Source organism: Vicugna pacos, chromosome 21, assembly GCF_048564905.1.
Source record: "Vicugna pacos chromosome 21, VicPac4, whole genome shotgun sequence".
Taxonomy (NCBI): domain Eukaryota; kingdom Metazoa; phylum Chordata; class Mammalia; order Artiodactyla; family Camelidae; genus Vicugna; species Vicugna pacos.
The window spans coordinates 25387134-25414696 of NC_133007.1; the positions used below are offsets into that span (position 1 = coordinate 25387134).

At 48.2% G+C, this 27563-nt stretch overlaps 2 protein-coding genes and 1 long non-coding RNA gene across 9 annotated transcripts; 2 read left to right on the forward strand and 1 right to left on the reverse strand.

The window, feature by feature from the left end:
* Nucleotides 1–83: 83 nt before the first annotated feature.
* ENTREP3 (endosomal transmembrane epsin interactor 3) lies at nucleotides 84–5897 on the forward strand. 4 transcript variants are annotated; one of them, XM_072946417.1, is made up of 12 exons: nucleotides 84–922; nucleotides 1118–1174; nucleotides 1373–1483; nucleotides 1590–1709; nucleotides 1871–1978; nucleotides 2477–2652; nucleotides 2783–2882; nucleotides 3218–3287; nucleotides 3545–4093; nucleotides 4664–4732; nucleotides 4817–5070; nucleotides 5159–5897. In XM_072946417.1, exons 1-12 carry the CDS (start codon nucleotides 698–700, stop codon nucleotides 5330–5332), a joined length of 2013 nt encoding a protein of 670 aa, XP_072802518.1. In that variant the 5' UTR covers nucleotides 84–697; the 3' UTR covers nucleotides 5333–5897. The 4 variants fall into 4 exon arrangements, with proteins under 4 accessions (XP_072802518.1, XP_072802519.1, XP_072802522.1 ...); XM_072946418.1 differs by having other exon boundaries at nucleotides 2480–2652; XM_072946421.1 differs by lacking the exon at nucleotides 4664–4732.
* Nucleotides 3108–27296, forward strand: GBA1 (glucosylceramidase beta 1). 4 transcript variants are annotated; one of them, XM_072946422.1, is made up of 13 exons: nucleotides 8008–8128; nucleotides 17784–17830; nucleotides 22701–22779; nucleotides 23168–23255; nucleotides 23510–23701; nucleotides 23814–23960; nucleotides 24406–24539; nucleotides 24770–24942; nucleotides 25172–25409; nucleotides 25752–25976; nucleotides 26377–26540; nucleotides 26916–27032; nucleotides 27127–27296. In XM_072946422.1, the coding sequence occupies exons 3-13, from the start codon at nucleotides 22753–22755 to the stop codon at nucleotides 27230–27232; spliced, it is 1611 nt and encodes a 536-aa protein (XP_072802523.1). In that variant the 5' UTR covers nucleotides 8008–8128; nucleotides 17784–17830; nucleotides 22701–22752; the 3' UTR covers nucleotides 27233–27296. The 4 variants fall into 4 exon arrangements, with proteins under 4 accessions (XP_015103666.2, XP_072802524.1, XP_031544948.1 ...); XM_015248180.3 differs by lacking the exons at nucleotides 8008–8128; nucleotides 17784–17830 and adding an exon at nucleotides 3108–3287 and having other exon boundaries at nucleotides 23625–23701; XM_072946423.1 differs by lacking the exons at nucleotides 8008–8128; nucleotides 17784–17830 and adding an exon at nucleotides 7552–7569.
* LOC140688082 (uncharacterized) lies at nucleotides 11141–21313 on the reverse strand. Its single transcript, XR_012062805.1, has 3 exons — nucleotides 21088–21313; nucleotides 19400–19502; nucleotides 11141–11345 (listed from the first exon to the last, which is right to left on the reverse strand). It is a non-coding gene; the product is annotated as an uncharacterized lncRNA (long non-coding RNA).
* Nucleotides 27297–27563: the final 267 nt, after the last annotated feature.

Here is a 27563-nt window from a genome sequence, read left to right on the forward strand (position 1 = left end):
TCCTCCCACACAATCTTCTGCCGGGACTACAGCTCCCAGAGTGCACCGCGCGCCGGCCCTCGCGCCACGCCCCTCCTCCCGCACCATCCCATCCCCATCCCCCGCGTCCAGTCCCGGACCTGCTGCAGCCCGAGCTGGGCGAGCGGGAGCGTGGTGGGGAGGGGAGCGGGGCTGACGACCCAGGAGACGGAGCCGCCGCAGCCTCTCCCCACCAGGCGGCCTCGGATCCCACTGGACACTCTGAGGGCACACCGACCGCGCCTCTAGAGTCACCCCACGCCGATCCTCCCCTCTTCTCTAGACTTTTTTCCCATCCTTCTTGCCTTCACCCTTCCCACCCTTCCCTGGGTTCCGGACCGCCGCCCTCACTTCACTCCTGGACCGGCCCTTCTCGGCTCCCCTTTTCCCTAGGGAGATGCGATGAGCCGGTGCCCCCGCGTCCTCATCGCCGTCCCGGGCACGGTGCCCGTCCAGTGCCCGTGGTGGAGAGGGAGCACTCCGCGGCCCCTCCGTGACGCCCCTCCCTTGGGCGCCTCCTCAGCTGGAGTCCCTGGGCCATGCCCCAGGGGACTCAGGCAGGGGGTGGGCTCTAGAGCGAGAGGGGTGGAGAGGAGAAAGGACGGGGCCTTGGGCGCCTCTGAGATGCTCCCAAGCACCAGGGAGAGCCGAGCGAGGCGCAGACAACCGGGCGGCAGGCATGATGCCCTCGCCTAGTGACTCCAGCCGCTCGCTGACTAGCAGGCCCAGCACCCGGGGCCTTACCCACCTCCGCCTCCACAGACCCTGGCTGCAGGCCCTGCTCACCCTGGGGCTGGCTCAGGTGCTCCTGGGCATCCTGGTGGTCACCTTCAGCATGGTGGCCTCCTCCGTCACCACCACCGAGAGCGTCAAGAGGTCCTGCCCGTCTTGGGCTGGATTCTCGGTGAGTTGGGTGCACAGTTGTTGGGTGGGGGAGTATCCTTGGGCCCCACCCCTCCACACCAGCTGCCAGTCCAAATCCTGGCCTCTCCTGTCTCCTCGTCCTCTTCCTCTTTACAGAGCTGGGTGCACCCCGTGGTGAGGGGCTCACTCAGGTGCCTCCCCTGCCAGGCTGAGCCTGTGCTCACTCTGTCCCCAGCTGGCGTTTTCCGGGGTGGTTGGCATTGTGTCCTGGAAGCGGCCGTTCACTCTAGTGGTATGTGCTAGGGTCTGGTGCCCACTGGGAGGCAGGTGCCCAGCACCTGAGGGGGTGCCCATTTATGCCCTCGAGAAGGGAATTGGCTTTCCCGTTCACACTGGCCAGGCATAAATGTCTGTGAAGGAGGGTGGCTCCATCTTCAGTAGAGGCTACCCCTGGGATCCCAGCCCTAAGTCTGTGCCTTATTTCCTCCAGATCTCCTTCTTCTCCTTGCTTTCGGTGCTCTGTGTCATGCTCAGCATGGCTGGCTCTGTTCTCTCCTGTAAAAATGCTCAGCTGGCCCGAGACTTCCGAGAGTGCTCCTTGGTGAGATTTGAAGAGGGAGAGCCTGAGAGCACTGGTTGGGGGAGGTGTGCGGGACACCTGGGTTGGTCCTGTTTCAGGCTGCCTCATCCTTCCCACTCCCACTCAGGACGGAAAGGTCTGTGTGTGCTGCCCCCCTGTTCCTCTTCTCCGGCCCTGTCCAGAGTCAGGGCAGGAACTGAAACTTGCCCCTAACTCTACCTGTGATGAAGCCCGAGGGGCCCTCAAGGTGAGCATGCCCCCGCACCTCCACCATTCCTTCCTCTCCCACCATCCTCCTGGTTCTAACCCTTGTGTCCCCTCCTGAGGTCCTCACAGGCCTACAGTATGTGGGCTTTACCTAACCCCAGGCCCCTCTCACATCCCTCTTCCTCTTTCTCGCTTCCCCAGAACTTGCTCTTTAGTGTCTGTGGGCTCACCATTTGTGCCGCCATAATCTGTACCCTCTCTGCTATTGTCTGCTGCATCCAAATCTTCTCCCTGGACCTTGTGCACACGGTGAGCGGGGAGGGGTCAAGGCCCCGAAGATACGATGAGGGCAGGGGTGAGTGTGCTGGATCTGGGCTTGAGGGGCGATGGCTACAGTGCTGGCTTCTGAGCACCAAGGACTGTGGGTCACCTCTTTGGCATGTCTATTGTAGGGATGTTTGGGGGGATCCCAAAACATAGGGTGAGGAGGGGAATGACAGGGAGTAAGAAAAGTTTGTGATGCCAGTCTGGGGCATTGGAGAGTAGAACTAAAAGTTGGGAGGAGTCAAGAATGTCCTGGATGAGGGGTGGGAATAAGGGGTTGATGTTCTGGGAGGGACAGAGGACAGATAGCAATTCTGGGTGCAGAAGGGTCCATAAAGAGGAGGAATTTCTAGATGCGTAGGGCCAGAGCTGGAGGTCCTTCCTGGATGGGGGTGGGGCCAGAAAACATACATGAGACAGGAGTTTGGGAGCCAGGGAGCTGTATTCCCAGAAACCAGGCTTGCTGACCTGCTTACTCCTCAGCAGCTGGCCCCTGAGCGCTCAGTCTCAGGCCCTCTGGGGCCTCTGGGCTGTGCATCCTCGCCCCCAGCCCCACTCCTACACACCATGCTGGACTTGGAGGAATTTGTACCACCTGTGCCCCCACCACCCTACTATCCCCCAGAGTACACCTGCAGCTCAGAAACAGATGCACAGAGGTGAGGCCTGGCAGAATCCTGTTGGGGAAACTAAGGAAGGGGACTGGGGTTGCAGCTGGATTGGTGGGGAGGGCTCTTTGCAGAGTAGGAGTTTTCTTTCAGGCTTTAACTCTCTCCCTCATCCTGCCAGCATTACCTACAATGGCTCCATGGACAGCCCGGTGCCCTTGTACCCCACTGATTGCCCCCCTTCTTATGAGGCCGTCATGGGGCTACGAGGAGACAGCCAGGTGAGAGCAGGGCTTGGTGTGAGCTGGGGAGCCGGGTATAGAGCCTACAAAGCTGAGTGAGCTGCAGTCACTGGATAAAGATAATACTAGTTCTCGTGATCTATATAGTAAGAGAATATCCACTGTCATCTTTGATCTGCCCTCGAGCCTGGTGAGATGGGTGGGGCAAGACCTATTATTTCCATTTTACAGCTGTGGAAACTGAGGCCCATATAAGTGACGTGGACAAAGTGACAAAGCTGGCCTGGAATCTAGATCTCCAGAACTCTGTCCAGCGTATGGGGTGGCCATATCAGCCTGTATGGCTGGACCCTTGACCCCTGTGTCTTCTGCAGGCCACTCTGTTTGATCCTCAGCTTCACGATGGCTCCTGTATCTGCGAGCGAGTGGCCTCCATTGTTGATGGTGAGTAGAAAGTGGGGAGGGTGGACCAGGGCCGCGATGCCTGGGATTGCAGGGCTGGGTGGGGGCAAAGAGGGAGAGACGAGGCTGAGTTGGTTGAGGGACAGCGATGGCTGAGACTCCTTGGAATTCTGGACGTGCCTGTCTCCTTGGAGATAAAGCTGGAGGCAGGGTGGCCCCCTAGAGGCTGGGCCTGAGAAAAGAGGAACCACCTGGGCCTGGCCAGACTGGTGCTACCCAGCAGCCCCTGCCGTCCACAGTGTCCATGGACAGCGGGTCTCTGGTGCTGTCAGCTATCGGTGACCTCCCCGGGGGCTCCAGCCCGTCGGAGGACTCGTGCCTGCTGGAGCTGCAGGGCTCCGTACGCTCCGTTGACTACGTGCTCTTCCGCTCTATTCAGCGTAGCCGCGCCGGCTACTGCCTCAGCCTGGACTGTGGCCTCCGGGGCCCCTTTGAAGACAGCCCCCTGCCCCGGCGGCCCCCGAGGGCTGCCCGCTCCTATTCCTGCTCCGCCCCCGAGGCCCCACCCCCACTGGGTGCCCCCACAGCTGCCCGCAGCTGCCACCGGCTGGAGGGCTGGCCGCCCTGGGTGGGGCCCTGCTTCCCCGAGCTGAGGCGGCGGGTCCCCAGGGGAGGCAGCCGGCCAGCTGCGGCCCCTCCCCCGCGAGCCCCCGCTCGCCGCTTCAGCGACAGCTCAGGTTCCCTCACCCCACCGGGGCACCGGCCTCCTCACCCAGCTCCCCCACCACCGCTGCTGCTGCTGCCACGGTCCCACAGTGACCCGGGCATCACCACCTCCAGCGACACCGGTGAGCCCCCACCGCAAGGTCTGGGAGAGGGCCAACCTTTGGAGTTAGAGGGCCAGTGATGCCCGCTAGGATTTGGGACATTGTGGAGGTCCCTGAGGAGGAAAAAAAGGTGAAACTCCTGCAGTAGACACTTCTTAGGTCACCTTCTAGAAACACATCAATAGCCTAGTGCCTAAAAGTAAAGGATTTGGCTTTTGGAACCCAATCCCACAGCTCCCAGCTTGGGCTAGTTACCTCCCCTCTCCAAGCCTCAGTTTCTCACCTGTAAAATATGTATAGTAATAGTACCTCAACCACAGGAGAGATGCAGGTCAAATGCCTGGCACTGGCACAGAAGTGCTCACCATTACCATTATGGGCCAGGGAGGAGGCAGCAGTGAATGATAGCACCTTAGTCCCTGTCTTGGTGGATTGTATCATCTAGCTGCTGGTAGAGGTGGGCAGAGATGATGCCCCCTTGGTTGGGACTGGAGTGTGAGAGCTGCGCTTAAGTTCTCAGGAGGGCGGTGAGAGGAGTGGGCGTGTCTACTGAGCCCTCCCACTTAGTCCCTGTCTCCCTCTCCTTCCCAGCTGATTTCAGGGACCTTTATACCAAAGTGCTTGAGGAAGAAGCTGCTTCCGTTTCCTCTGCAGACACAGGTCAGCCCTGTGGTTGGTAGGGGAGTGCTGCCTGGCCTTCTTTGCACCTCCCATTCCACCTATTCTCCCTCTTTCTCTTTCCAGGGCTCTGCTCGGAAGCCTGCCTCTTCCGTCTAGCCCGCTGCCCTTCCCCCAAGTTGCTACGTGCTCGCTCAGCCGAGAAAAGGCGCCCTGTGCCCGCCTTCCGGAAGGTCCCCCTGCCCTCGGGCCCTGCACCTGCTCACTCCCTGGGGGACCTGAAGGGCAGCTGGCCAGGCCGGGGCTTGGTCACTCGTTTCCTCCAGATGTCCAGGAAGGCCCCGGACCCCAATGGGAATGGAGCCCATGGGCATAAGCAGGTAGTTATGGAAGCCAGGGAAGACACCCAGAAAAGCCTGGAGCTGCAGGTCAGGCCACCCTGATGCTCTCTCCTGTGGCCCCATCTAGGTGCCCCGGAGCCCGTGGGGCCGGCTAGGCCGAGAGAGCCTCCATCTTCGCAGCTGTGGTGACCTTAGCTCCGGCTCCTCCCTGAGGCGCCTCCTGTCTGCCCGGAGGCTGGAGCGTGGTACCCGCCCCCACAGCCTCAGCCTCAATGGGGGTAGCCGGGAGACTGGGCTCTGACCTGGGCATCCTGCCACACTGAACAGATCCAGATGAACGCTGGGGCCACAGGCACCAGCTAGTTGGGACCAGCACCCCCTTGCACTGGCTGACACAAAAAGAAACCTGCTGAACATCCCCAAAAGTATCCCTTTCCTTCCTACCTCTACGGGCTCCTGCTGCTTGCCTCTGCCCCTCTGGCCTGGGAGAGCTTCTGTCCTGTGCTGCATGGGTATTCAGGCTGTGGGGGAAGATGCCCCTGCTTAAAGTACTGGAGGAGGAAAAATAAAGTCCTGTTCCCTCAGCATGAGAGTAACTCTCACTGGTTCACCAGGGGCCCTGTGGCCAGGGCAAAGGCACGTCCCAGGTCTTTAAACATAGGGGGCTGTGTGCCTGTGCCGTAGGGTGGTGAGGCATGAAGAGTCAGAAAATCTGGGTGGCCTCTCAGCTCTGCCACCACTAGCTGCATGACTTTGGGCAAGTTATTTAACCTGAATTGCCTAATCCGTACAACATTGTGAGGACAAATGTTTGTAAAGCTCTTAACACACTAAGTAAGCCTTCAATAAATTTCAATTTTCCCTTCTCTTCTGGATCATTCTTTTTCACCAATGAAACCTGTTCTATCATTGCTCATATTTACAAAAACTCTCAAGACACTGGTATTTATATCCAGCTTCCACGTGGTATCTCTGCCCCTTTTCATAGGCAGACGTTTTCTCTCTTTCTTCCTTCCACTTCCTGAACATCCGTTCTCTCCAGGCCCACTCCCATCAGGCTCCTTCCCCTCCCTCTCCCCAGGCACTGCTCTTGACAAAGTTTTCAGTAACCAAAGTAACCCAGTGGCCATTTCTCTGCCTGCATTTCATTTGACCTCTAAGAAACAGATAATCAGCCTCTTTCCTCTTGAATTTTTCCGCTTTTTTGTCTTTGAAGACATCATGCTTTCCTGTTTTTCCTTCTGCTCTACCATGTTGGTATGATTTGCCAGCTTTCACACCTCTGTTGGACTGCTCAACACTGGAGGGCCCCAGGGCTCTCCCCTTGGCCTTCTCTTTTCTACCCCACTCTGTGATAGGTGGCCCTATCACGATACCTGGCTTTAAATGCCATCTATGTGTTGGTGGATAACACTCTTCTTGACCTCTCTATGAGCTCCAACCTCCAGTTTGACATCTCTGCTTGGATGTTTAATGGGTGTCTCAGACTCAGTGTGGACACAACTGAACTCTTGATTCCCACTCCCAGCACCTGTTCCTCTTCCAGTGTTCACATCTCAATAAGCAGCACCACCACTCAACCATATGCACAGTCCATAAGCTTGGGGATCACCCTGATTTCTTCTTTTCCCTCATTCAACACATCCAATCCTATTCTGAATTTCATCCATCTCTCATCAATTACCTAGCCCAAGTCACCACTACCCTCTCTCCCAGCCTTTGAATTAATCTATTTCCATTCTTCCTATAATCCACTCTCCACTCAGCAAAGTGATAAGAAACCATGTCACATTAAAGTTCTGCCCAAATCTAATGGCTTTCCATTGTATTTATTTATTTACTATTTCTTTGAAAATAATTTCACCTTTTTTGGGGGGTGGTAATTAGGGTTTGTTTTATTTTGGTGGAGGTACTGGGGATTGAACCCAGGACCTCGTGCATGCTGAGCATGCGCTCTACCACTGAGCTCTACCCTCCCCCTTTCCATGGCATTTAGAATAATCGCCAAACTCCTTATGAGACTGGTCAGGTATAACCTGATCCACTCTCTGCTCCAGCCGAAGTGCCTTGGGCCTTTGCACCAGCTAGCTCTTCACTAAAACATTGCGTCCTATAGCTGTTGCCTTTGCCTAATTCAGGTCTTAGTTCCAGTCTTACCTTGTTGAGCACTCCTCATTCTATTATGCCACCATGTTGTTCTGAATACTTATCACTATCTAAAATTATCTTGTTTTTGTTTGTCTGTGTCCTCCCATGGAACGCAGGCTCCACAGAGCAGGGACTTGTTCATTGCACTGGGTCTAACAGTAGGTCCTCAACAAACTCATTAAGTTACTAAAGGTAGAGTGAGGCCTTGTAAACAGCTTCGGGACCTACGATTTTGGAGATAACTGTGTGGCCCTACAGGAAAGGAAGAGGGTAGGGAGGGGCACTACCCATAGATGGCGTCAGGCTGCAAGGCTTCTTGAATAATTCACCACCATAACAACGCAGCCTCAGGAAGGGTTAGGGCGCGGCCTGCCAGAACGACAAGATGAGGTAGGAGGGAGTGGAGATGGGGTTCCCAACGGGGCAATTTCCGGGCACTGAATGTTCCCTATCCCGAGGCTCCCACAGGAGGAAGCTCAAGAATGCAACTCAGCTTCCGTGAGCTGGACTCATTGACGGAATTCAATCTACCCCCACCCATTAGGGTCGGCTCGCGAGTGCACACCGAGGCGCATGCGCGCCTTTCGCTTCCCGCGCCCTCTTTTCGCGTAGACCCCCGAATACGCTTGCGCCCCATTTGGGCTACAGCTGGTCCACGGAAACAGTCCGTCCCTAGCACGGCCAATAAGACGTGCAGAAAGCACCTGCGTCCCGCCTCCTGACGATTGGAAGCGTGGGGTGGGGGGTGTCTCCCTTCCCTAGCGAGGCTCCGCCCCGCCCCGCCCCGCCGGCCCTATGCGTCTCGCGGCTGCGCGTGGTGGGGCTGCAAGCCTATCTCTGGCGCCGGCCCTGCTGAGCTTCCTTGTCTCACTCCGTCCACCCAGCTTTGCTGGTTGCGCTAGGATTTCCCTTTGCCACCTGTTGGGGCTGCTGTTTCGCTTCGCCGACGGTAGGCGTAATGGGTTTTGCACCGTTTGGATCTTAACGCTCCCTTCCCTGCGTTTGCACCTCACCTTTTTATCATCATTGTTATTATTAATTGTAGGGATGGTCATATTTTACTAATGAAGAAGAGGGGAAAAAAGTCTTTAAATCATCTCTACCCACTTGCTTTTTTGAGGGGTGGAGTGGAAGAAGGTCTATATAATTTTATCAGTCATCTGACAGATGTTCAGTGAGCACGAGACAGGTGCCAGGTGCTATAACTGATATTAAGTCGTTTGTACAATTAATTGCAACGGTAATAAGAGCTACAAAGGAAATGTAAGGACTGTGATCTTGTGTTACAGGAGTGGTGGGTGTCTGTGTGAAGGGGAAGAATTTCTTAGAGAAAATGACATATGAGCTGAATTCTGAAAGAAAGATGAATAGGCATTAACTAGGCTAAGTGGAGGTGAAGAGTGATGCATACTAAAGGAAGAACCTTTGTGAAGATTCTAGGGCAGAAAGAATGTAGAACAAGGGGCCAGGCCATGGCAGACTGCAGTTGGCAGCTGGTTTCCCTGCCTTGGCACTTACCTCTTAGTCTGATTTCTACACAGCAGCCAAAGTGATCTTTTAAAAATGTAAATCTCATGTTGCCACTTCCCTGGACCAAACTCTCCAGTGAATTTCCATCTTAGAACAAAATTCAGACTCCCTACTGTGGCCACCAAGGCTCTGCAGAATCTGACCCCCAACCTTTTTCTCCAAACACTTCTTACCACTGTCCCTTGCCCCTCACTCGCTCTGTCCAGCACTCCCTACCCCTTTATTTTGCTTCCTAGTTCTCATGGCCACCTGAAATTATGTTTTGTCTGCCACACCCACTAGAACATAACTCCCTAGAGCAGCTTATTCATTACTGTAGTCCCAGGATCTAGAACAGTGTCTGGCACATAATAGATGCCCAATTATTATTTGTCGAATGTGTGAATTGGGGAGCACATAGCAGGGGTACCCAGCTCATTCAAAGGTGTCAGGAAAATGGTAGTGATGGCAGGGACATTAAGGCTGAGGACTTGATGAAAAAGTGTTTTGGTTTTTTTTTTTGAGGGGGGAGGTAATTATGTTTACTTATTTATTTATTCTTAGAGGAGGTACTGGGGATTGAACCCAGGACCTCATGTATGCTAAGCATGTGCTCTAGCGCTTGAGCTATATCCTCCCCCCAAGAGTAGTTATTCTTTCCAAGAAAGGGGAAAAGGAAAATATCATAGCAGAGGGGAGAGCAGAGGCAAGATGGAGTGTGGTCTATTAGAGAAAATGTGCTTGGAGCATATGGTCCAAGTGGAGAGGTGAGAAATGAGGCTGGAACAAAGATGCCAGGTCCCATAAGCCCTCTTAAAAGGCAGTGTGGCACCACTGAAGGATTTTAGAAGGGAGAGTGGTAGCTTCAGCATTTTTATTTTAGTTTAGTTCTTCTTGGAGAATGGATTGGAGGAGGGTAGGAGGCCAAGTGATAGATGTTTCAATAGTTTAGAAGAGAAATGCTGAGAAGAAGGGTTCAGGGAGAGGACAGAGTCAAGGATGAGCCCTAGGTTCTGGGGGGAAGTGGTGCTAATCATGGGGAAAGAGATCACAGGAGAAAGAGTGAGTTTGGCTGGAAGAGATGATGCTCTCATGATGGTCCAGCTGAAATATCTGTGAGACACCTGGAGGCAGTTCTGGAGGGCAGAGTCATATCACAAGAGTCCATCCCAGGAGAAGGATCGGGATTGGAGGTGGAAATTTTGGAACCAAAAGCAACTAGAAGATAATCAAAGCTGTGGGTTGTCTCTGTAGAGAGAATATGATGGATTAGAAGGCCCAGGACAGAACCCTGAGGAACAGACAGAAAGAGGAGGCGAGGAGGGAGGGTATAGCTTAGTGGTAGAGCACATGATTAGCATGTACAAAGTCCTGGGTTTAATTCCCAGGTCAGTACCTCCATTAAAAAATAATAATAAACAAATACATCTAATTACGCCCCCCCCCCAAAAAAAAGAGGAGGCAAAACCTGTAAAAGACAAGGAACAGCCAAAGAAGTGGGAGGACATCCAAACCAGCAGAGTGTGGCATCATAAGAACAAGAGAGTGCTTCTGGAAGGGACCATGTGTCAACTGAGGTAAAAAGTCAAGTCAAAGAAGGGCTGAGCAGTACCCTTTGGACTTAGCAACAGAGGGCTTGTTAGTGACCTTGGCAAGAGCAAATCTGGAGCAGAAAGGGTCCAGAGTCAGTCCGTGGAGTGTAGGAAGTGCAAGAGAGAAGACTCATCAGGTGTAGCACCTCTTTCCAGAGGGTTGGCTAGAAGTAATATTACACGCTTTGTTGCATTAAGTCCTCGTAACAACCCTTGAGGCAAGAGTTTTGGAGACAAGGAAACTGAAACTCCGAGAAGTCAAGTAACTTCCCAATATCCCAGTTCTAGTCAATAATGACACAAGGATTTCAATCCTGTATAGCCACTCCTGTGGCTATGCTGAAATTCCTTCCAAGTTGCCTCTTCTTGTTTTGCCCCCTTTTTAAATTTTAATTGACGTATAGTTGATTTACAAAGTTGTGTTAGTTTCTGGTGTACAGCATAGGAATCAGTTTATATATATTCTTTTTCATTATAGGTTATTGCAAGATATTGAATATATTTTTCTGTGCTATACAGCAGGACCTTGTTTTTATCTATTTTATGTATAGTAGTTAGTATCTGCAAATCCCAAACTCCTAATTTATCCCTTTCCCCTCTTCCCCCTTTGGTAACCATGTTTATTTTCTATGTCTATAAATCTGTTTCTGTTTTGCAAATAGGTTCATTTATGTCATTTTTTAAGATTCCACATATAAGTTTATTATATGATGTTTATCTTTCTCTTTCTGACTTACTTCCCTTGGTATGATAATCTCTAGGTCCATCCATGTTGCTGCAAATGGCATTATTTCATCCTTTTTATGACTGAGTAGTATTCCATTGTATATGAACACCACAACTTCTTTATTCAGGCATCTGTCAGTGGACATTTAGGTTGTTTCCCGGTCTTGGCTATTGTAAATAGTGCTGCTATGAACACTGGGGTGCATGTATCTTTTTGAATTAGAGTTTTATCCAGATACCATATTGCCTCTTCTTGAGAGGACAAGAGAGAAATGGCGTCAGCCCAAGGGAGCAAGGGTGGAGGTAGAGGTCTTGAACAGAAGACTCCTTCAACTGTACCTGGAGGGAAGAAAAAAAGGCTGAGTAACAGTAATAGTAGTAATTCCAACCATCTATATGGAAGTTGACAGTTCACTAGGAACACCTTCACAGGCATTTTGATTTTCAGTGAGCCTCATCACAGCCCCTCATGGAAGCTCAGAACAGCAAGGAATGAGCGAGCAGGCTCACAGGTGTTCAGTATTTGGATCCATACTTCCTGTTGCCTCAACTAAATCCCCTCCATTAGGTCTCACTCTAATAGTCCTGTTCAGAGTGAACCTCATTCTTCCTGAAGTTCACTACTACTTTGCTTCAAACCAGGGAGACCAAGGACAGTGTCTGAAACCCTGACAAGCAGGGCCTTGAATAGCAGGGTGTGGTTGGTAATTTAACCTGCTTGTTCATTCAGCAAACATTGAGCCCCAATTCTATGCTCGCCTCTGGGTGAAGAGTTTTGAGGTTTCAGAGAAATAGGAATCATGAAATTTGCCCTGTGACCATTTATAACCTTACGGAAGACTAAAAATACACTGCTGAAATATCTGGGGGGCTGTATGACATGATGGCTAAGAGCTTGCTTGGGCTTCAGAGTGAGACAGAGCTGGATTTTGACTTGACTCTGCCACTTAACTTCTCTAAGTCAGCTTTCTTGTCTGTAACATGGAGTTGTCAGGCTAATGGCTGTAATAAATACTCATGAAAGACAGGCTATTTGGTACCTTGAGAAAAATTATAGGAGTGCACATGAGGTACAAAATTTTCCACCTGCACTGGGCTTTACAGGTATGCTGTGGTTATTGTTTAAGAGCTGGCTAATCCAATCAACTTTATTGTTGATAATCATATATATATATATATATATATATATATATATATATATATATATACACACACACATATATATATCAAATCATCACATTGTACACCTTAAACTTACACAGTATTATGTCAGTTATATCTCAATAAAGCTGAAAAAAAGTTGGTTAATCAGATTAATCCAGGGGTGAAGCCACACCCTAGTGATTAAGGGGCAGAAGGGTCTCATTGGAGAAAGAAGTCACTTGGTGTCAATAATCAAGAGTGATCTATCTTCTGATTGAAAACCAGAGCTGAAAGGGAAGGTTCTAGGTGACTGGTGAGGTTAATCCATTCGTTTGTCTCTAAGTATTTTTTGAGCACCTGCTCTGCTGTGCCTGGAATGAGAAAGTGTTTCTCTTTGACTTGACTTGACCATGCAGTTGACTGTGGGACCGGAAGGGGGCGCCCTCCTTGGGGAGTTGGTCTGAGGCTTAAAGAGCAAACAAAGAGCCTCTGACATGGTACTTGCCAGGCTCCAGGTCTGGAATTTGCCATCAGAGCCAAACCTATAGCCTGTCACTGGGCTGGCCGAAATGGGATCAGAACCCCTGTGCTGGGTCAGCCAAACTATTTTTGTACTTCTGCTTTTTGCTTATATTTATTGCCCAGTTGTCCTTAGATGTTTAGCTAAGCCTTTTAAAAGTGCTGTGCAAAAGGGACCTAGGAACACATTTGTGGCCACCTAGTATGCCCCTAGTGGTTACTGTAGGGAGGCCTGAGTTGACTCCCCTAGGGCAGTGGTTCTCAGTCGCCCCCTAGGGGGCATTTTGAAAACTTGTCTTTAGTGGAGACCACAATTAGAGGGTGCTTTGAGGATTTAGTGGGAGGACAGGAAAGGTGGACCACCTATATAACATGCAGGACACTCCTGTACAAGGAAGAATTGCCTCTCATTCTACTTGACTTTGGAATGTTCTGCTCAACAACACATGCAAATATGAAATCAAATATAAGTCAGCAGGACTTTATTATATAATAATGCAGAAAATTTTTATGAGGTTTTAACAGCCAGCTATTGGGGGACACAGCGGGCCAGTGTCATGGGTTGTAAAAGAATTTACCAAAAAAAAAAAAAGAAAGAAAATAGAAAAGGAGTTTATTAGGTTACGCTGCTATAGACAATAGTGGCCACACAGAAGAGAGGTGCCTGTGGACACTGAGTTGCTGAGGTATTTTATTGGGGAGGGTTACATCAGGTGCCGCACAAGTTTTGATTTGTTGCGGTGAGGTAAGAAGTTTAGGGTCAGTGAAGTGCAGTGGGATATGACTCTGATAAGGTGGAGACGTGGGCTGAGATGAACCAGCCTGATCTATTATGAGATTAGGCATTACCTAGGGTTATTAGTTTGTTAGGGCAAACACGCCCGGTGAAGACTGTACTTTATCTGTTGAGAGATCGAAGGCAGACATCTGAGAACCCAGAAATAGGGGTCATTGGACTGTGAAGCATGCCATTTGGCCCCACACCAATAATTTAGGAAAAGATCATTATGGAGAAGGGAACTTAAATAAAATAATTGTCTTGAAATTATTGCATCTGTCTACTCAGTGTATTAGCCCACTTCCAACTACGTAATATATTTAGTTGAAAAGAGTATCAATGCAGTAGTGTACCTACAAAAGCAATGAACCAGTTGCAGTGGTTACCGAAGAAAAGTTCATGTGCCAGGGGCACAGTGAGGCAAAACAAATTGGAGTTTGGAGCAGAAAAAGATTTCTTGTAAGGCCAAGCAACAGTAGGTGGCTTGTGCTCAAAAAACCTAAACTCTGATGGTTTTCTGGGAGTTTTAATGGCAAAATTGTAGGTGAAGGCTACAGAGTACGTGACTTCTGATTGGCTGGTGGTGAGGTAACAGGGCGGGGCTCCAGGAATCTTGTGCTCCACCTGAAGTTAACATCCTCCACCCAGGTGGGGGGCCTTAGTTCCTGCAGAAGAACTCGAAGATATTGTTATGTATATTCCTTGAGGAGGAACCAGGATCCTGCCGCAAGGCTGTGCTATTGTTGCTTTGAATGTTCCTCCTTGTCTCTGCATCCTCCTTTCTCTAATTAGCAACTGTTTGAATCTGCCCTTTGGAACTCAGGGAGGGTCAAGGAGGCTAAATGAAGCCTATCTCCTACTAACAAGAAATAGGGGACATGGAAAGGATTTGTACCAAGGAGGACCCTGTTGTCCCAGAATTGGCCTCTGTACTCTGATAGCCGAATTGGGAGTCAGAGGCAGAGTTTTGGGAGGATAGAAAAAAACAGCTTTATTACTTTGCCAGGCAAAGGGAGTCATAGCAGGTTAATACCTTAAAGACTGTGAGCCCATCATGAGGTTGGTGAGGCTTCATAGAAAAGGTGATAATAATCAGGGTGTTTTTACAGGGTGCTACATTCCTCTTAACCTCAAAGAATCTTCAAGAGGAACTGTCTGTCCATTCTTTTGAGATTATCAGCCTGTTATCTCCTTCCTGGAGCACAGCCTCTGGGTTAAAGTTATTAGCAGTAAAGAATGAATCAGCAAGTAGTTTTTGCGTCAGGGAAGTCAGTTCGTTAGATATCACAAATATGTAATAAATTTTTTTGACTAGCTTCACTGAGGTAATTTACATACTATAAAAGTTTCTCCTTTTAGGTGTACAGCTCAATGATTTTGAGTAAATTTACAGAGTTGTGCAACAGTTCATCTCCATTCCCACTCCAGCCCCAGGCAAGCACTAATCTATTTTCTGTTTCTGTAGATTTGGCTATTCTAGAATTTCTTATAAATAGAATCATACAGTATGTGATCTTTTGTATTTGGCTTCTTTCGGTTAGCATCATGTTTTTGAGGTACATTCATGTTGTAGCATATATCAGTATTTTTTCCTTTTTATTGCTGAATAGTATTTCATTTAATGAAATGCCATAATTTGTTTATTCACTCACCAATTAATGGACATTTGGTTTTTTTCCATAAGTAACGCTGCTATAAACATTCATGTGCAAATCTTTGTGTGGACAAATGTTTTTATTTCTCTTATGTAGCTACCTGGAGTGGAACTGCTGGGTTGTATGGGCTCTCTGTGTTTAACATTTTGAGAAACTACCAAACTGTTTCTAAAGTGGCTGTGATGTAGGAAAAATTAATGTGGGGCGAGAGGAAGACCATACCCCAGGTCTCGGTGGAGCCCCTAGGGACATGGGCCGCCAGATGTGGGTCCTTTGCTTCATGCAGGAAAGAACTGAAGAGTGAGCCACAGTTGAGTAAAGGTAGATTTATTTAGAGAGATACATAGGCTGTTTCAGAAGGCAAGAGAAAAGCCACCAGGTGTGGAGGTTGAAGTAAAAGTAGACACACAATCCATGGACAGAGTGCGGGTCGTCTCTGAAGAGGAGGGAGCGAGAGAGGCAGCCACAAGGCGCAGTGTTGCCAGTTTCTATGGGCTCGGTAGCTTCACATGCCTACAAGTGGAAAGACTATTCCAACTACCCTGGGGAAGGGGCTGAGATTTCCTGGAATTGGGCCACTGCCCACTCTTTGACCTTTTGTAGTTAGCATTGGGACTGTCATGGCACCTGTAGGCATGCTATTTATTATGCTAATATGTTGCAATGAACGAATAATGAAGCTCAAGATCTCCTAGAAGTCAAACCTCCAGCTATCTTAATCCTCAGTGCCTACTGGGAGTTGAATCTTCCACCATTTTGATGTTAATTGCTGTCATTCCTTGAATAGCTGTGCCCTGCCCGCTTCCCTCCTGTCTCAGCTGCACCATTTTACATACCCACCAGTAACATATGAACATTCCAATTTCTCCACATCCTTCCCAACACTTGTTATTGCCTGTCTTTTTGATTGTAGCTGTCCTAGTGCCTATGAGGTGATGTCTCATAGTAGTTTTAGTTTGCATTTCCTAAATGACTAAAATTGTCAAGCATCTTTTCATGTGTTTGTTGGCCATTTGTATATTATCTTTAGAGAAATATCTATTTAAATCCTTTGCCCATTTTTTCAGGGGGAGAGGTAAATAGGTTTTTTGTTTTGTTTTGTTTTCAGAGGAGGTCCTGGGGATTGAACCCAGGACCTCATGCATGCTAAGCATGTGCTCAGCCACTTGAGCTATACCCTCCACTCTTGCCCATTTTTTAATTGGGTTATCTTTTTATTATTAAGGTGTAAGAGTTCTTTATATATTTTGGATACTTGGCCCTTATCAGAGATATAATTTGAAAATATTTTATCCCATTCTGTGGGTTGTCTTTTCACTTTCTTGATGGCATCCTTTGAAACAGAAACATTTTTCATCTGGATGAAGTCCAGTTTATCTTTTTTTTCTTCTGTCATTGGTGTTTTGGAATCATAAATAAGAAACCTTTGTCTAATGAGATTCTGGACTTAAGCTATAATAAGGATACTTTGGGGGACCTTGGGAGGAAGTTAAGAGTATTTACATGTGGGAAGGACATGACTTATTGAGGCCAGAGGGCAGACTATGGTAGACTGCCTCCTGGATGACCCCAAAATGATCCCCACCTCCTGGTGTTCACACCTCTGTTTAGCCCCCCCGCCAACGCCAACTGTATAGGGAAGCCCTATGTAACCAAACAACAGAGTATGTAAAAATGATGATCTGTGACTCCTGAGGCTAGGACATTGTGGCTTCTGCCTTATTTCTCTTAGATCACTCACTGTAGAAGAATCCAACCACCATGTTGTGAGGACCTTCAAGCAGCCCTCTGAATAATTCCACATGGTAGGGAACTGAGGCCTTCTTTCAACAGCCAGCCCCAGTCCACCACCTATGTAAGTGGCTTTACTTGGAAGCAGAACCTCAGTCCAGTCAAGCCTGCTACAGATAACAGCAGCCCTGACCAAGATCTTGGCTACAATCTTTAGAGAAACCTCAAATCTGAACCATCCAGATAAGCCACTCCTGAATTCTTTACCCTCAGAAGCAATGTGAGATAATAAATATTTACTGTTGCTTAAAACAAAAGAAAAAGAAAGGGAAAGGTATAGCTCAAGTGGTAGAGCACACGCTTAGCATGTGTGCAGTCCTGGGCTCAATCCCCAGTACTTCCTCCAAATATAAAATAAATAAATAAAACTAATTACCTCCCCCTCAAAACAAAAAACAAAAAAATTACATTAAAAAAAGAAAGAAAGAAAAAGAAACCATTGGCGAATTCTCCTGTGCCTTCTTCTGAGAATTTTAGTTTCAGCTCTTACATTTAAGTCTATGATCCATCTTGCTCTAATTTTTTATTCTGGAGGAAGATAAGGGTCTAAGTTTATCTTTTTGCATGTAATATCCAGTTGTCTCAGCATCATTTATTGAAAAGACTGTACTTTTCCTTACTGAATTGCCAAGGCTTAGAATCAAATAGTAAATTTGTGGACTCGTGTGGAATGCACTGAATCTTATTCATAAAGATTGGCTTTTATGCACTTTGATTTATCATATATTTTATGGCTTTGCAGCACAATGCTAATTACATATTGTGAAAATGACATAGGGTGAAAATTACATGTTGAAATTATTTACTAATTCATGGGCTATTTTTGCTTCTGTTAAATCCTAATTTATAACATTTAGCTTAGTACAGATCTGACCACATTCTGTCTTGTAGGTAATGAAAGAGTAGAAAACTAACAAGATGGCTGCTGCATTGTTCAGGTTTGTAATTCTGGCTAAACTGATCTTGTGACTAACATGCTCGCCTCCCTGGGCATTCTTTCCTTACAACTTATTCTTTTACCCTAGAGGTCTTGAAAGGTCATAGACTGAACCTCAGGAAAATGGGCAAGCCCTCCTAAATTCCCTGATTGTTATCACTCTCCTGTTTCCATTTTTGTATAAAATCCCAAAACCTTTACCCCGAGGCAGGTTCACAGTCTCTAAGGCATTAGCCTGCTGTGACTTCCTTTGCCTGGCAAAGCAATAAAGCTGTTCTTTTTTAATCCTCCCACAACTCTGCCTCCAACTCTCAATTCCGCTATGGGGGTATAGAGGCTGATTTTTCAGCAACAGTAATGATGCCTAAGCATTTACTTATTGAAAAACAGATTTTACCATAAAAATAATTTTCTTTGTATTCTAATTAAGGCAACTATATTGATTCTTTTAAATTTTGTATGTAAGTAAGTCATATTATCTATATGTCCATTTCAGGATAATAAAGAGTATGTTAGGAAACACTTTATGAAAGGGGGTGCTTGGGCTGTTGGGCTGAGATCTCCCAGGATGGGGAGAGTGAAGCTCAGGAACAGAGGCCAGCCTGCCCCTCCCCAACTGAAAATCAATCAATATGGCCTGGGAGTCCTGGATTATTTTACATTCTTGACATGGTATACCCCACCCAATGCCTTTGAAGAACACAGATCCAGAAATGTTGCCATGTAGCCAGCACTTTAGAAGCCAATTTAGACTTCATTTTGGGCAGGTAGAACACTGCATAAAAAACACAGGATGGGGGAGGGTATAGCTCAGTGGTAGAGTGCATGCTTAGCATGCGCGAGGTCCTAGGTTTGATCCCCAGTACCTCTATTAGAAAAACAAATTTTAAAAAATCTAATTGCCTGCCCCCCACAAAAGGACGATTTTAAAACAATACAAAGCGAATACTGACTAAGACCAACTTAGAAGCTTTTGAAAATAACCAGCCGCTAGCATAGCATTTGGCACACCAGAGGCACTCATCAAATGTGTGATGTGTGTCATAGGATTCTGGATACAATCCAGGTTCCACCACTGAGTAGACAAGAGACTTTGGACAATTTAATGGCCTTTTAGAGTCTTAGTTTCCTCATCTGTAAAATGGGAAAGATATTAGTATCTTCCTTGTGAGAATGAAATGAGACAATGAACACAAAGTAGCATAGATTAAGTATTGAAAATATTAGCCCTTATTATAATCTACTTCATTTAGAAAATAAAATATAAAAGCCTAGATGGCAAATCACATTGTGAGAGAAGAAGCAGGAGGCTCACAAACTCCGTGCCTGCAGATGGAAACAGGAGGGGAGTGGGGCTCTAAAGCCAACAGAGCAGGTTGGGGCAAATGTAGTATGTACTTAATAAATATTTGTGGAATGAATGAACTAGAGGGAAGTAAGGTACTAGATATCACCTGCCCTCCTCCTGAGACCAAGCCCTGAGCAACATTTCCTGGAAAAACAGGAAGTCTGGATGGGGCAGATTCTGGCTTCATGATGATGGTTCAATTCGATTCAATTTGGCACCTACCCACTCTGTGTCAGGCCTTCTACTTAGCATGAGTAAGACATTCCTTCGTACTCCAACCTCCCCGCCATAAACAAACACAGCCCAACCTTGTCGTGGGTCCAAACTGGAAGAGAAAAGGTAAAATTGTCATGCAGATGACATGATACTATATAGAGAGAACCCTAAAGACTCCACACAAAAACTATTAGAGCTGATAAATGAATTCAGCAAGGTAGCAGGATATAAGATTAACATATAGAAATCTCTTGCATTTCTTTACACTAACAATGAAATATCAGAAAAGGAAAGCAAAAAAAAAAAAACCCTTTTAAAATTGCATCAAGGAGAGACGGTATAGCTCAGTGGTAGAGTGCATGCCTAGCATGCACAAGGTCCTGGGTTCAATCCCCAGTACCTCCATTTAAATAAATAAATAAACAAACCTAATTACCTTCCCCCCAATTGTTTTTAAAAAATTAAAAATTAAAAAAAAAATCACATCAAAAAAATAAAATACTTAGAATAAACTTGACCAAGGAGATGAAAGACTTACATGCTAAGAACTTAAAACATTAATAAAGGAAATTAAAAATAACTTAAAGAAATGGAAAGATATTCCATGCTCTTGGATTGGAAAAATTAATACTGTTAAAATGGTTATTACCCAAAGCAATCTACTGATTTAATGTGACCCCTATCAAATTACCCAGGACATTTTTTACAGCACTAGAACAAATAATCCTAAAATTTATATGGAATCACAAAAGACCCAGAATTGCCAAAGCCATACAGAAGAAAAAGAATGAAGCTAGAGGCATAACCCTCCCAGACTTCAGACAATTTTACAAAGCTATGGTAATCAAAATAGCATGGTATTGGCACAAACAGACATGTGGATCAACGAGACAGAACAGAGGGCCAAGAAATAAACCCACACACCTACAGTCTATTACTCTTTGACAAAGGAGGCAAGAATATACAATGGGGAAAACACAATCTCTTTGGGAAGTAGTGTTGGGAAAGCTGGACAGCTGCATGTAAGTCAGTGAAGATAGAACACTCCCTCACACCATACACAAAAATAAACTCAAAGTGGTTTAAAGGCTTAAACATAAGACAGGACACCATAAAACTAGAAGAGAACATAGACAAAACATTCTCAGGCATAAATTGTAGCAATGTTCTCCTGGTCAGTCTCCCAAGGCCTTAGAAATAAAAACAAAAATAAACAAATAGGACCTAATTAAACTTACAGGCTTTTGCACAGCAACATAACATAAACGAAAGGAAAAGACAACCTATGGACTGGGAGAAAGTATTTGCAAATTATGCGACTGACATGGGCTTGACTTCCAGAGTATACAAACAGCTCATACAACTCAATAATAAAAAAACAAACAGCCCAATCAAAAAATGGGCAGAAGACCTACAAAGGCATTTCTCCAAAGAAGACATCCAGATAGCCAATAGGCACATGAAAAAATATTCATAAAATATTGCTAATTATTAGAGAAATGCAAATCAAAACTACAATGAGGGTCACCTCACCCCAGTCAGAATGTCCATCATTAAAAAATCTACAAACAGTAAGTACTGGAGAGGGTGTGTGGAAAAGGGAACCCTCCAACACTGTTGGTGGGAATGTAATTTGGTGCAGCCATTATGGAAAACAGCATGGAGATTCCTTAAGACACTAAAAATAGACTTACCATATGATCCAGCAACCCCAAGCCTGGGCATATATCCAGAGAAAAGTCTAATTTGGAAAGATACATGCACCCCGGTGTTCATAGCAGCACTGTTTACAATAGCCAAGACCTGGAAACAACCTAAATGTCCATCAACAGATGATTTAGATAAAGATATGGTGTATATATACAATGGAACTACCAGCTATAAAAAAGAATGAAATAATGCCATTTGCGGCAACATGGATGGACCTAGAGATTATCATACTTAGAGAAGTAAGTCAGACAAAGACAAATATCATATGATATCACTTATATGTGGAATCTAAAAATAGGAACGTATTTACAAAACAGGAATAGACTCACAGACATAGGAAACAAACTTACAATTACCAAAGGGGGAAGACTGGGGGTGCAGAGCATAAATTAGGAGTTTGGGATTAGCAGATACAAACTACTATATAGAAAATAGATAAACAACAGGGTCCTACTGTGTAGCACAGGGAACTATATTCAATATCTTTTAATAATCTATAATGAAAAAGAATTTGAAAAAGAATATATATATGTATAACTGAATCCCTATGCTGTACACCAGAAACTAGCACAACATTGTAAATCAAATATACTTCAATTTAAAAAAAAAAAGACAAACATGCAGTTCTCAAGTGTCTACTATGTACCAGGCGCTGTGCTTACCTCACTGATTTCAGTAATGACCTTGTGACGTGGTGGCATTGCATCCATTTTACAGATGAAGAAATAGGCTCAGGGAGCTGGAGTCAGTCAGGTCATAATTGTGTATGTCACTTCCAATAAATCATATGTGATGTGGCCATGAGGCAACACCATGCAGAACCCCCTTCTCACTCACATCTGCTGAGGATACAGCATTGTACAACACTTTACAGTCTCTGAACTGCTTTACATAACCTCCTTGTCCTGTGAGAAAGGAAAAACAGTTCCTTCTCATCTGCATCTGATGATGAAACAAGGGAGGTCTCAAGAGGCACCATCCTTCTGCCCAGGGCTCATCCTTCCTGCACTTCGCTGATTAATTCTCCCTTCCCCTTCTCTTCCGAGAAGCCTTCCAGGATAATCCCACCATAAAGGGTCCCTCCGTGCACATCTGCTACCATTTTTGTCTTTATCTGTAACCGTCTGTGCGTCTGACTTCCCTGCCTTATGAGCCTCTTTGGGGCAAAGACTGTCTTAATCATCTCTTAGTATTTTGTCCTCAGTATTTGGCACACTGAACTTCTTTTATCAATATCACCTTTATTAGCATTGCTTTAACATTTTTTCCCAAGAAAGTTTTGTGCCTGCTGTGGTTGCCATCCTCTGGGATTTAGGAGCCTCTGCCCAACCCTCCATTCAGATCTTTCATCTCGATTCTTCCTAAGGTTGTCATCCATACATGCCTTCCGGAATTTCATAGGGTATATAATCACCAATAGCCTGGGGGAAGCCAGTCGCCCTTTACAAGTATGGTTGCAGTTGCCTCACTTCCTGTGTCATGTGACTCGCCCATAGTTATCACATGATCCATCCACCCCATTATGCCGGAATTAACGCGTAGGGCTAATCTGGTGCGTATAGCTACCGCAGGTGCCTCCAAACCTGCTTTTATTTAGTTGATCCTGTATCCCTCCGAAATTTGGAACCGTGCAGTCTTCCCATCTGGTGATGGAGCTTTCAAGTCCTTCCAGAGAGGTGAGTGGGCCGCGGCTCCCAGTTGGTCTTGTCATGCTATTTCTGGAATCCTAGCCATTCAGGCTCTGGAATTCAATGAATGACAGACTCTCCTTGAACCCAGGCCATCTCGGCTCTATGATGAAGGGACAGATGGAAGGAAAGAGGGGTTAAAGGAGAAATAGGTGGGAAGAGGTGTGGAGGAGGGTGCTGGTTGGGGTGGGCAAAGAGCTGTCACTAGCAGAGGGCTTGGAGGGAGGGCTGGACCTCTGTGTCTGTGGGTTTTGGTCCATTCTGTTAAAGGTGGGAGACTCAGCTGGGTGCCCACAGGGAGCCCAGACCTGCCCAGGAGAGTAGATGAGGGGTGGAGAGGGGCTTGCCTTCCAGTCACTCCTCATTCTGTTCTCAGGGGCGTCCGAAGTGCCAGGGCAGAGTGGGCATCATGGCTGTCTGCCTCATGGGATTGCTTCTATTTCAGGCAGTATCGTGGGCCTCAGGTAAGTCAAGGAGGAAGGAAGGAGCCCCGAGGCCCCCTTCTGCCTTATGGTCCTTTGATAGTCTTTGGAGTACTGGTGGTGGATTTCAGTAGATGCTCAATAAACCGTTTTGAGTGACTGAGATCACCTGTAGAGTAGGGGTACAGCAAAGGGATTTTTGAAACCACTGTTCAGTCTTTCCTTCCAACTAGTGTGTCCCTTCTCCCCCTCTTCACCCTCCAGCCCTTGCCTCTCTTGTGCTCCCTCCCTCCCAGGTGCCCGCCCCTGCATCCCTAAAAGCTTTGGCTACAGCTCAGTGGTCTGTGTTTGCAATGCCACATACTGTGATTCTCTTGACCCCCTGACCCTGCCTGACCCTGGCACCTTCAGCCGCTTTGAGAGCACACGCAGCGGGCGCCGAATGGAGCTGAGTCTGGGGAACTTTCAGGCCAACCGCACGGGCACAGGTAACCACTACACACCTCACCCCCAAACCCCTGGAGTTAAGTCATGCCAACGATCACCACGGAGTTTCTCTCCTGTGCACTGACAACCTTTATTCCCTGCGGATGTCCTCAGGGCTGCTGCTGACCCTGCAGCCAGATCAGAAGTTCCAGAAAGTGAAAGGATTTGGAGGGGCCATGACAGACGCTGCTGCTCTCAACATCCTTGCCCTGTCACCGCCAGCCCGGAATTTGCTGCTCAAATCATACTTCTCGGAAGAAGGTGAGAAGGGGGACAAGACAACACAGTGCAACTTTGACCTTTCCTTTGATCCTGCTGCCCACCCGCCCCTGACATTTGGGTCCCCTCTTTTTTTTTTTTTTTAAGTTTTATTGGGCACAGCCATGCTTTTTCTTTTTTCCTTTTTTTTGAGGGGGGGTGGTAATTGTTTTTTTTTAATGGAGGTACTGGGGATTGAATCCAGGACCTCATGCATGCTGGGCATGCACTCTGCATGCAATGTCCCGTGGGGAAAAAAAAAGATTATCCTGCCTACCTCCTACTGAGTGCCTGGGGACTCTCAGGCTCTGAAGGCCTGTTCTTTACCCGAGCCCATGTTCTCTTTTGCCCTGACTTAGACATAATTTATGATTGGCATGTGGTAGGCCAGGCCCCACGTCCTCCTGTTGACTCAGATGCACATATCTTGGTCTTCTTTTTTCTGCAGGAATTGAATACAACATCATCCGGGTCCCCATGGCCAGCTGTGACTTCTCCATCCGCGTCTACACCTATGCTGACGCCCCTGATGACTTCCAGTTGCTCAACTTCAGCCTCCCAGAGGAAGATGTCAAACTCAAGGTGGGCACTCTGGCTGCCTCAGGCTCTGGTGGCATTGATGCCAGGTGGTTGAGAAGCCTCAGGCGAAAGCAGTCTGCAGAGAAACACAGAACCTGCCCCCTGCTCTCTCTGTTCTGTCCTGGGGGTGGGAGGGAGGGCAGGGGCTGATGGCTAGGCCTCATGCACTGGTTGGGCCAGTCTGTTTATGTTCCAACTCTGAGTGTCTCTCTCCTCACTACCTTTATTTCTAGATACCCCTGATTCACCAAGCCCAGGAGCTGGCCAAGCGCCATGTTTCACTCTTTGCCAGTCCCTGGACATCACCCACTTGGCTCAAGACCAATGGGAAAGTGAATGGGAAGGGCTCACTCAAGGGTCATCCAGGGGATCTCTACCACCAGACCTGGGCCAGATACTTCATCAAGTAAGGGAACAGCAGGGCCAGGGTCTGGACCAGCCTCCTCTCTTAGATACCCTGGTCCGTGTATCTTGACCTGGTTCTGCCTCCAGATCTGACTCTCCTCAGCTCATCTTCTACTTTCCAGGCCTTTCTGACTAAGGCCCCTCAGTTTTCCCCACCCAGTTGGGCCTCTTATTCCCCAGTCTTGGTCCCCTTTCTTGGCCTTTATCACTCACACTCTTTCCTCTGCCAGGTTCCTGGATGCCTATGCTGAGCACAAGTTACAGTTCTGGGCAGTGACAGCTGAGAACGAGCCTTCCGCAGGGCTCTTTAGCGGGTACCCCTTCCAGTGTCTGGGCTTCACCCCTGAACACCAGCGAGATTTCATCGCCCGTGACCTGGGTCCCATCCTCGCCAACAGTACACACCGCGATGTCCGTCTGCTCATACTGGATGACCAACGCTTGCTGCTGCCCCACTGGGCCCAGGTGGTAAGGCCCAGTGCCTCCATGGGTGCCATAGTGACCCCCAAATCCAGCATCCAAATGACTGGCTCCCAAATAGTGTCATCCCTGCCCTACCTCTTGATTCCTGGAGCACCCCGACTGGGGCCAGATGCCCAGGTGGTACTCCTGGGGTGCTGGAGGTGGTGGTGATCCCCCTCTGGATCTCCAGGGCCCCATGAATCTCCATGGTTGTCACTGTAGCCCCCTCTAGTTGTGTTCATCCCACCGTCCACTTCTTAGGACCTAGTGCCTCTTCCAGAACCCTTTGTGCAGGGCCCAGGTTCAATGGCTCTCGCTCCCCAGTACTCCTTCCTCTCCCCTGTACAGGTGCTAACGGACCCAGAGGCAGCTAAGTACATTCATGGAATTGCTGTACATTGGTACCTGGACTTTCTGGCTCCAGCAAAAGCCACCCTGGGGGAGACACACCGCCTGTTCCCCGACACCATGCTCTTTGCCTCTGAGGCCTGTGTAGGCTCCAAGTTTTGGGAGCAGAGTGTGCGGCTGGGCTCCTGGGATCGAGGGATGCAGTACAGCCACAGCATCATCACGGTGAGCCACCTCGGCCTCCCTTTCTGCACAGCACACCACCTCAGAGCCCTTGCCAGTCTCACCAAAGACTGACGGAAGGCCCCCCCTCTCCAACTTTTCCTCAGCTGATGTGTTTCATGGGGATATCATGATTACCTACGTTGCCTTCCCTTCACAGATCTGCACACCTCGTCACCCTCGTTCCAAATGCTTGGGTCTCGGGCAGTGACCTCTGCCTTGGATCTCTCAGCTTCTCTTGTGATGCCTGTATCCTCACGATCCCTCCCTCCTTAGATATTAAGGATGTAAAACAGCCCCCTCACAGCCCTGAGACACTGTCGCCTGTCTCCTCCGTGTGAGCCTTTCCTACGTTCTCTGGGGGCCCAACGTGGAGCTTGTTTCTGCCCTGTTCCTGTCCTAGAACCTCCTCTACCATGTGGTTGGCTGGACCGACTGGAACCTTGCCCTAAACCCTGAAGGGGGACCCAATTGGGTGCGTAACTTCGTTGACAGCCCCATCATCGTGGACATCACCAAGGACACATTTTACAAACAGCCCATGTTTTACCACCTTGGCCACTTCAGGTGCGTGGAGGGCGGGCACCCGACTCCACACCAAGCCTAGCGTCTCCTGCACTGGGCTTGTATTACCCTGCTTGAGGGAGCAGGAAGGTGTTTCTAAGGTGGGAACCTTGGGAGAGGCACACCCGCCCCTCTTGCACCATCTAGGCAGGAAGTGACTAGTTGGCAGTAGAGACAAAGACAACCCCTGAATGCCCGACGCTGGGGTTGGGAGGCAGGATGGCAGGGTATCCCCAGCCACATGGCTCGAGGCCTGGAGAGTTTGGAAGAGTTCTGGGGGTGGACAGTAGGGAGGATGACTGAGGGGACTGATGGGAGATGCCCTCAAGGCCAGAGGGACTAGGCCGGGGTCCCTGACACTGTCTGTTCCCACTTCAGCAAATTCATTCCTGAGGGCTCCCAGAGAGTGGGGCTGGTTGCGAGCAAGAAGAACGACTTGGACACAGTGGCACTGATGCATCCCGACGGCTCTGCAGTTGTGGTTGTGCTAAACCGGTGAGAGCAGCAGGGCCTGGGAACTGGGCTGAAGACAAGACAGTGGGCTTGGTGGGATTACACACTCAGCTTCTTCTCCCCCTAACCCCAACAGCTCCTCTAAGGATGTGCCTCTCACCATCAAGGATCCTGCCATGGGCTTCTTGGAGACTATCTCACCTGGCTATTCCATTCATACCTACCTGTGGCGTCGCCAGTGATGGAGCAGATACCCAAGCAGGAGCCTGGGCTCAGAATGGACATTAAAGGGACAGAGTCAGTTCACATGCTATCTGTGGCTAAAGAGCGTACGGCAGGGCTGGGGGGAGCTTAAATGACGTAAGCCCAGAGGCAGTGGTTTGGGTGACTCACTCTCCCCTCTAGTTGGTGCCAGCGGGCTGGAGGCCCCTAGGGAAAGGATTGGGAAGCCCCAGTGGTCCCCCACCCCCATGCTTGTGTGAGCGTGTGCTGTGCGCTGGTTGCCTGTGGAAACTGGGCCCGGGCCCAGAGTGAGCTCACTGTCTGTACAAACAGAGGGTGGGTGGGGGGGCG

Bases quoted from the DNA above. Each gene is read 5' to 3' on its own strand.
- ENTREP3 (XM_072946417.1), top strand. From the start codon at position 698: ATGATGCCCTCGCCTAGTGACTCCAGCCGCTCGCTGACTAGCAGGCCC. The intron at 1,710-1,870 runs GTGAGCATGCCC...TCGCTTCCCCAG, and splicing joins AAGCCCGAGGGGCCCTCAAG to AACTTGCTCTTTAGTGTCTG. The intron at 2,653-2,782 runs GTGAGGCCTGGC...TCATCCTGCCAG, and splicing joins TCAGAAACAGATGCACAGAG to CATTACCTACAATGGCTCCA.
- GBA1 (XM_072946423.1), top strand. From the start codon at position 22,753: ATGGAGCTTTCAAGTCCTTCCAGAGAG. The intron at 22,780-23,167 runs GTGAGTGGGCCG...TTCTGTTCTCAG, and splicing joins TTTCAAGTCCTTCCAGAGAG to GGGCGTCCGAAGTGCCAGGG. The intron at 25,977-26,376 runs GTGAGCCACCTC...TTCCTGTCCTAG, and splicing joins ACAGCCACAGCATCATCACG to AACCTCCTCTACCATGTGGT.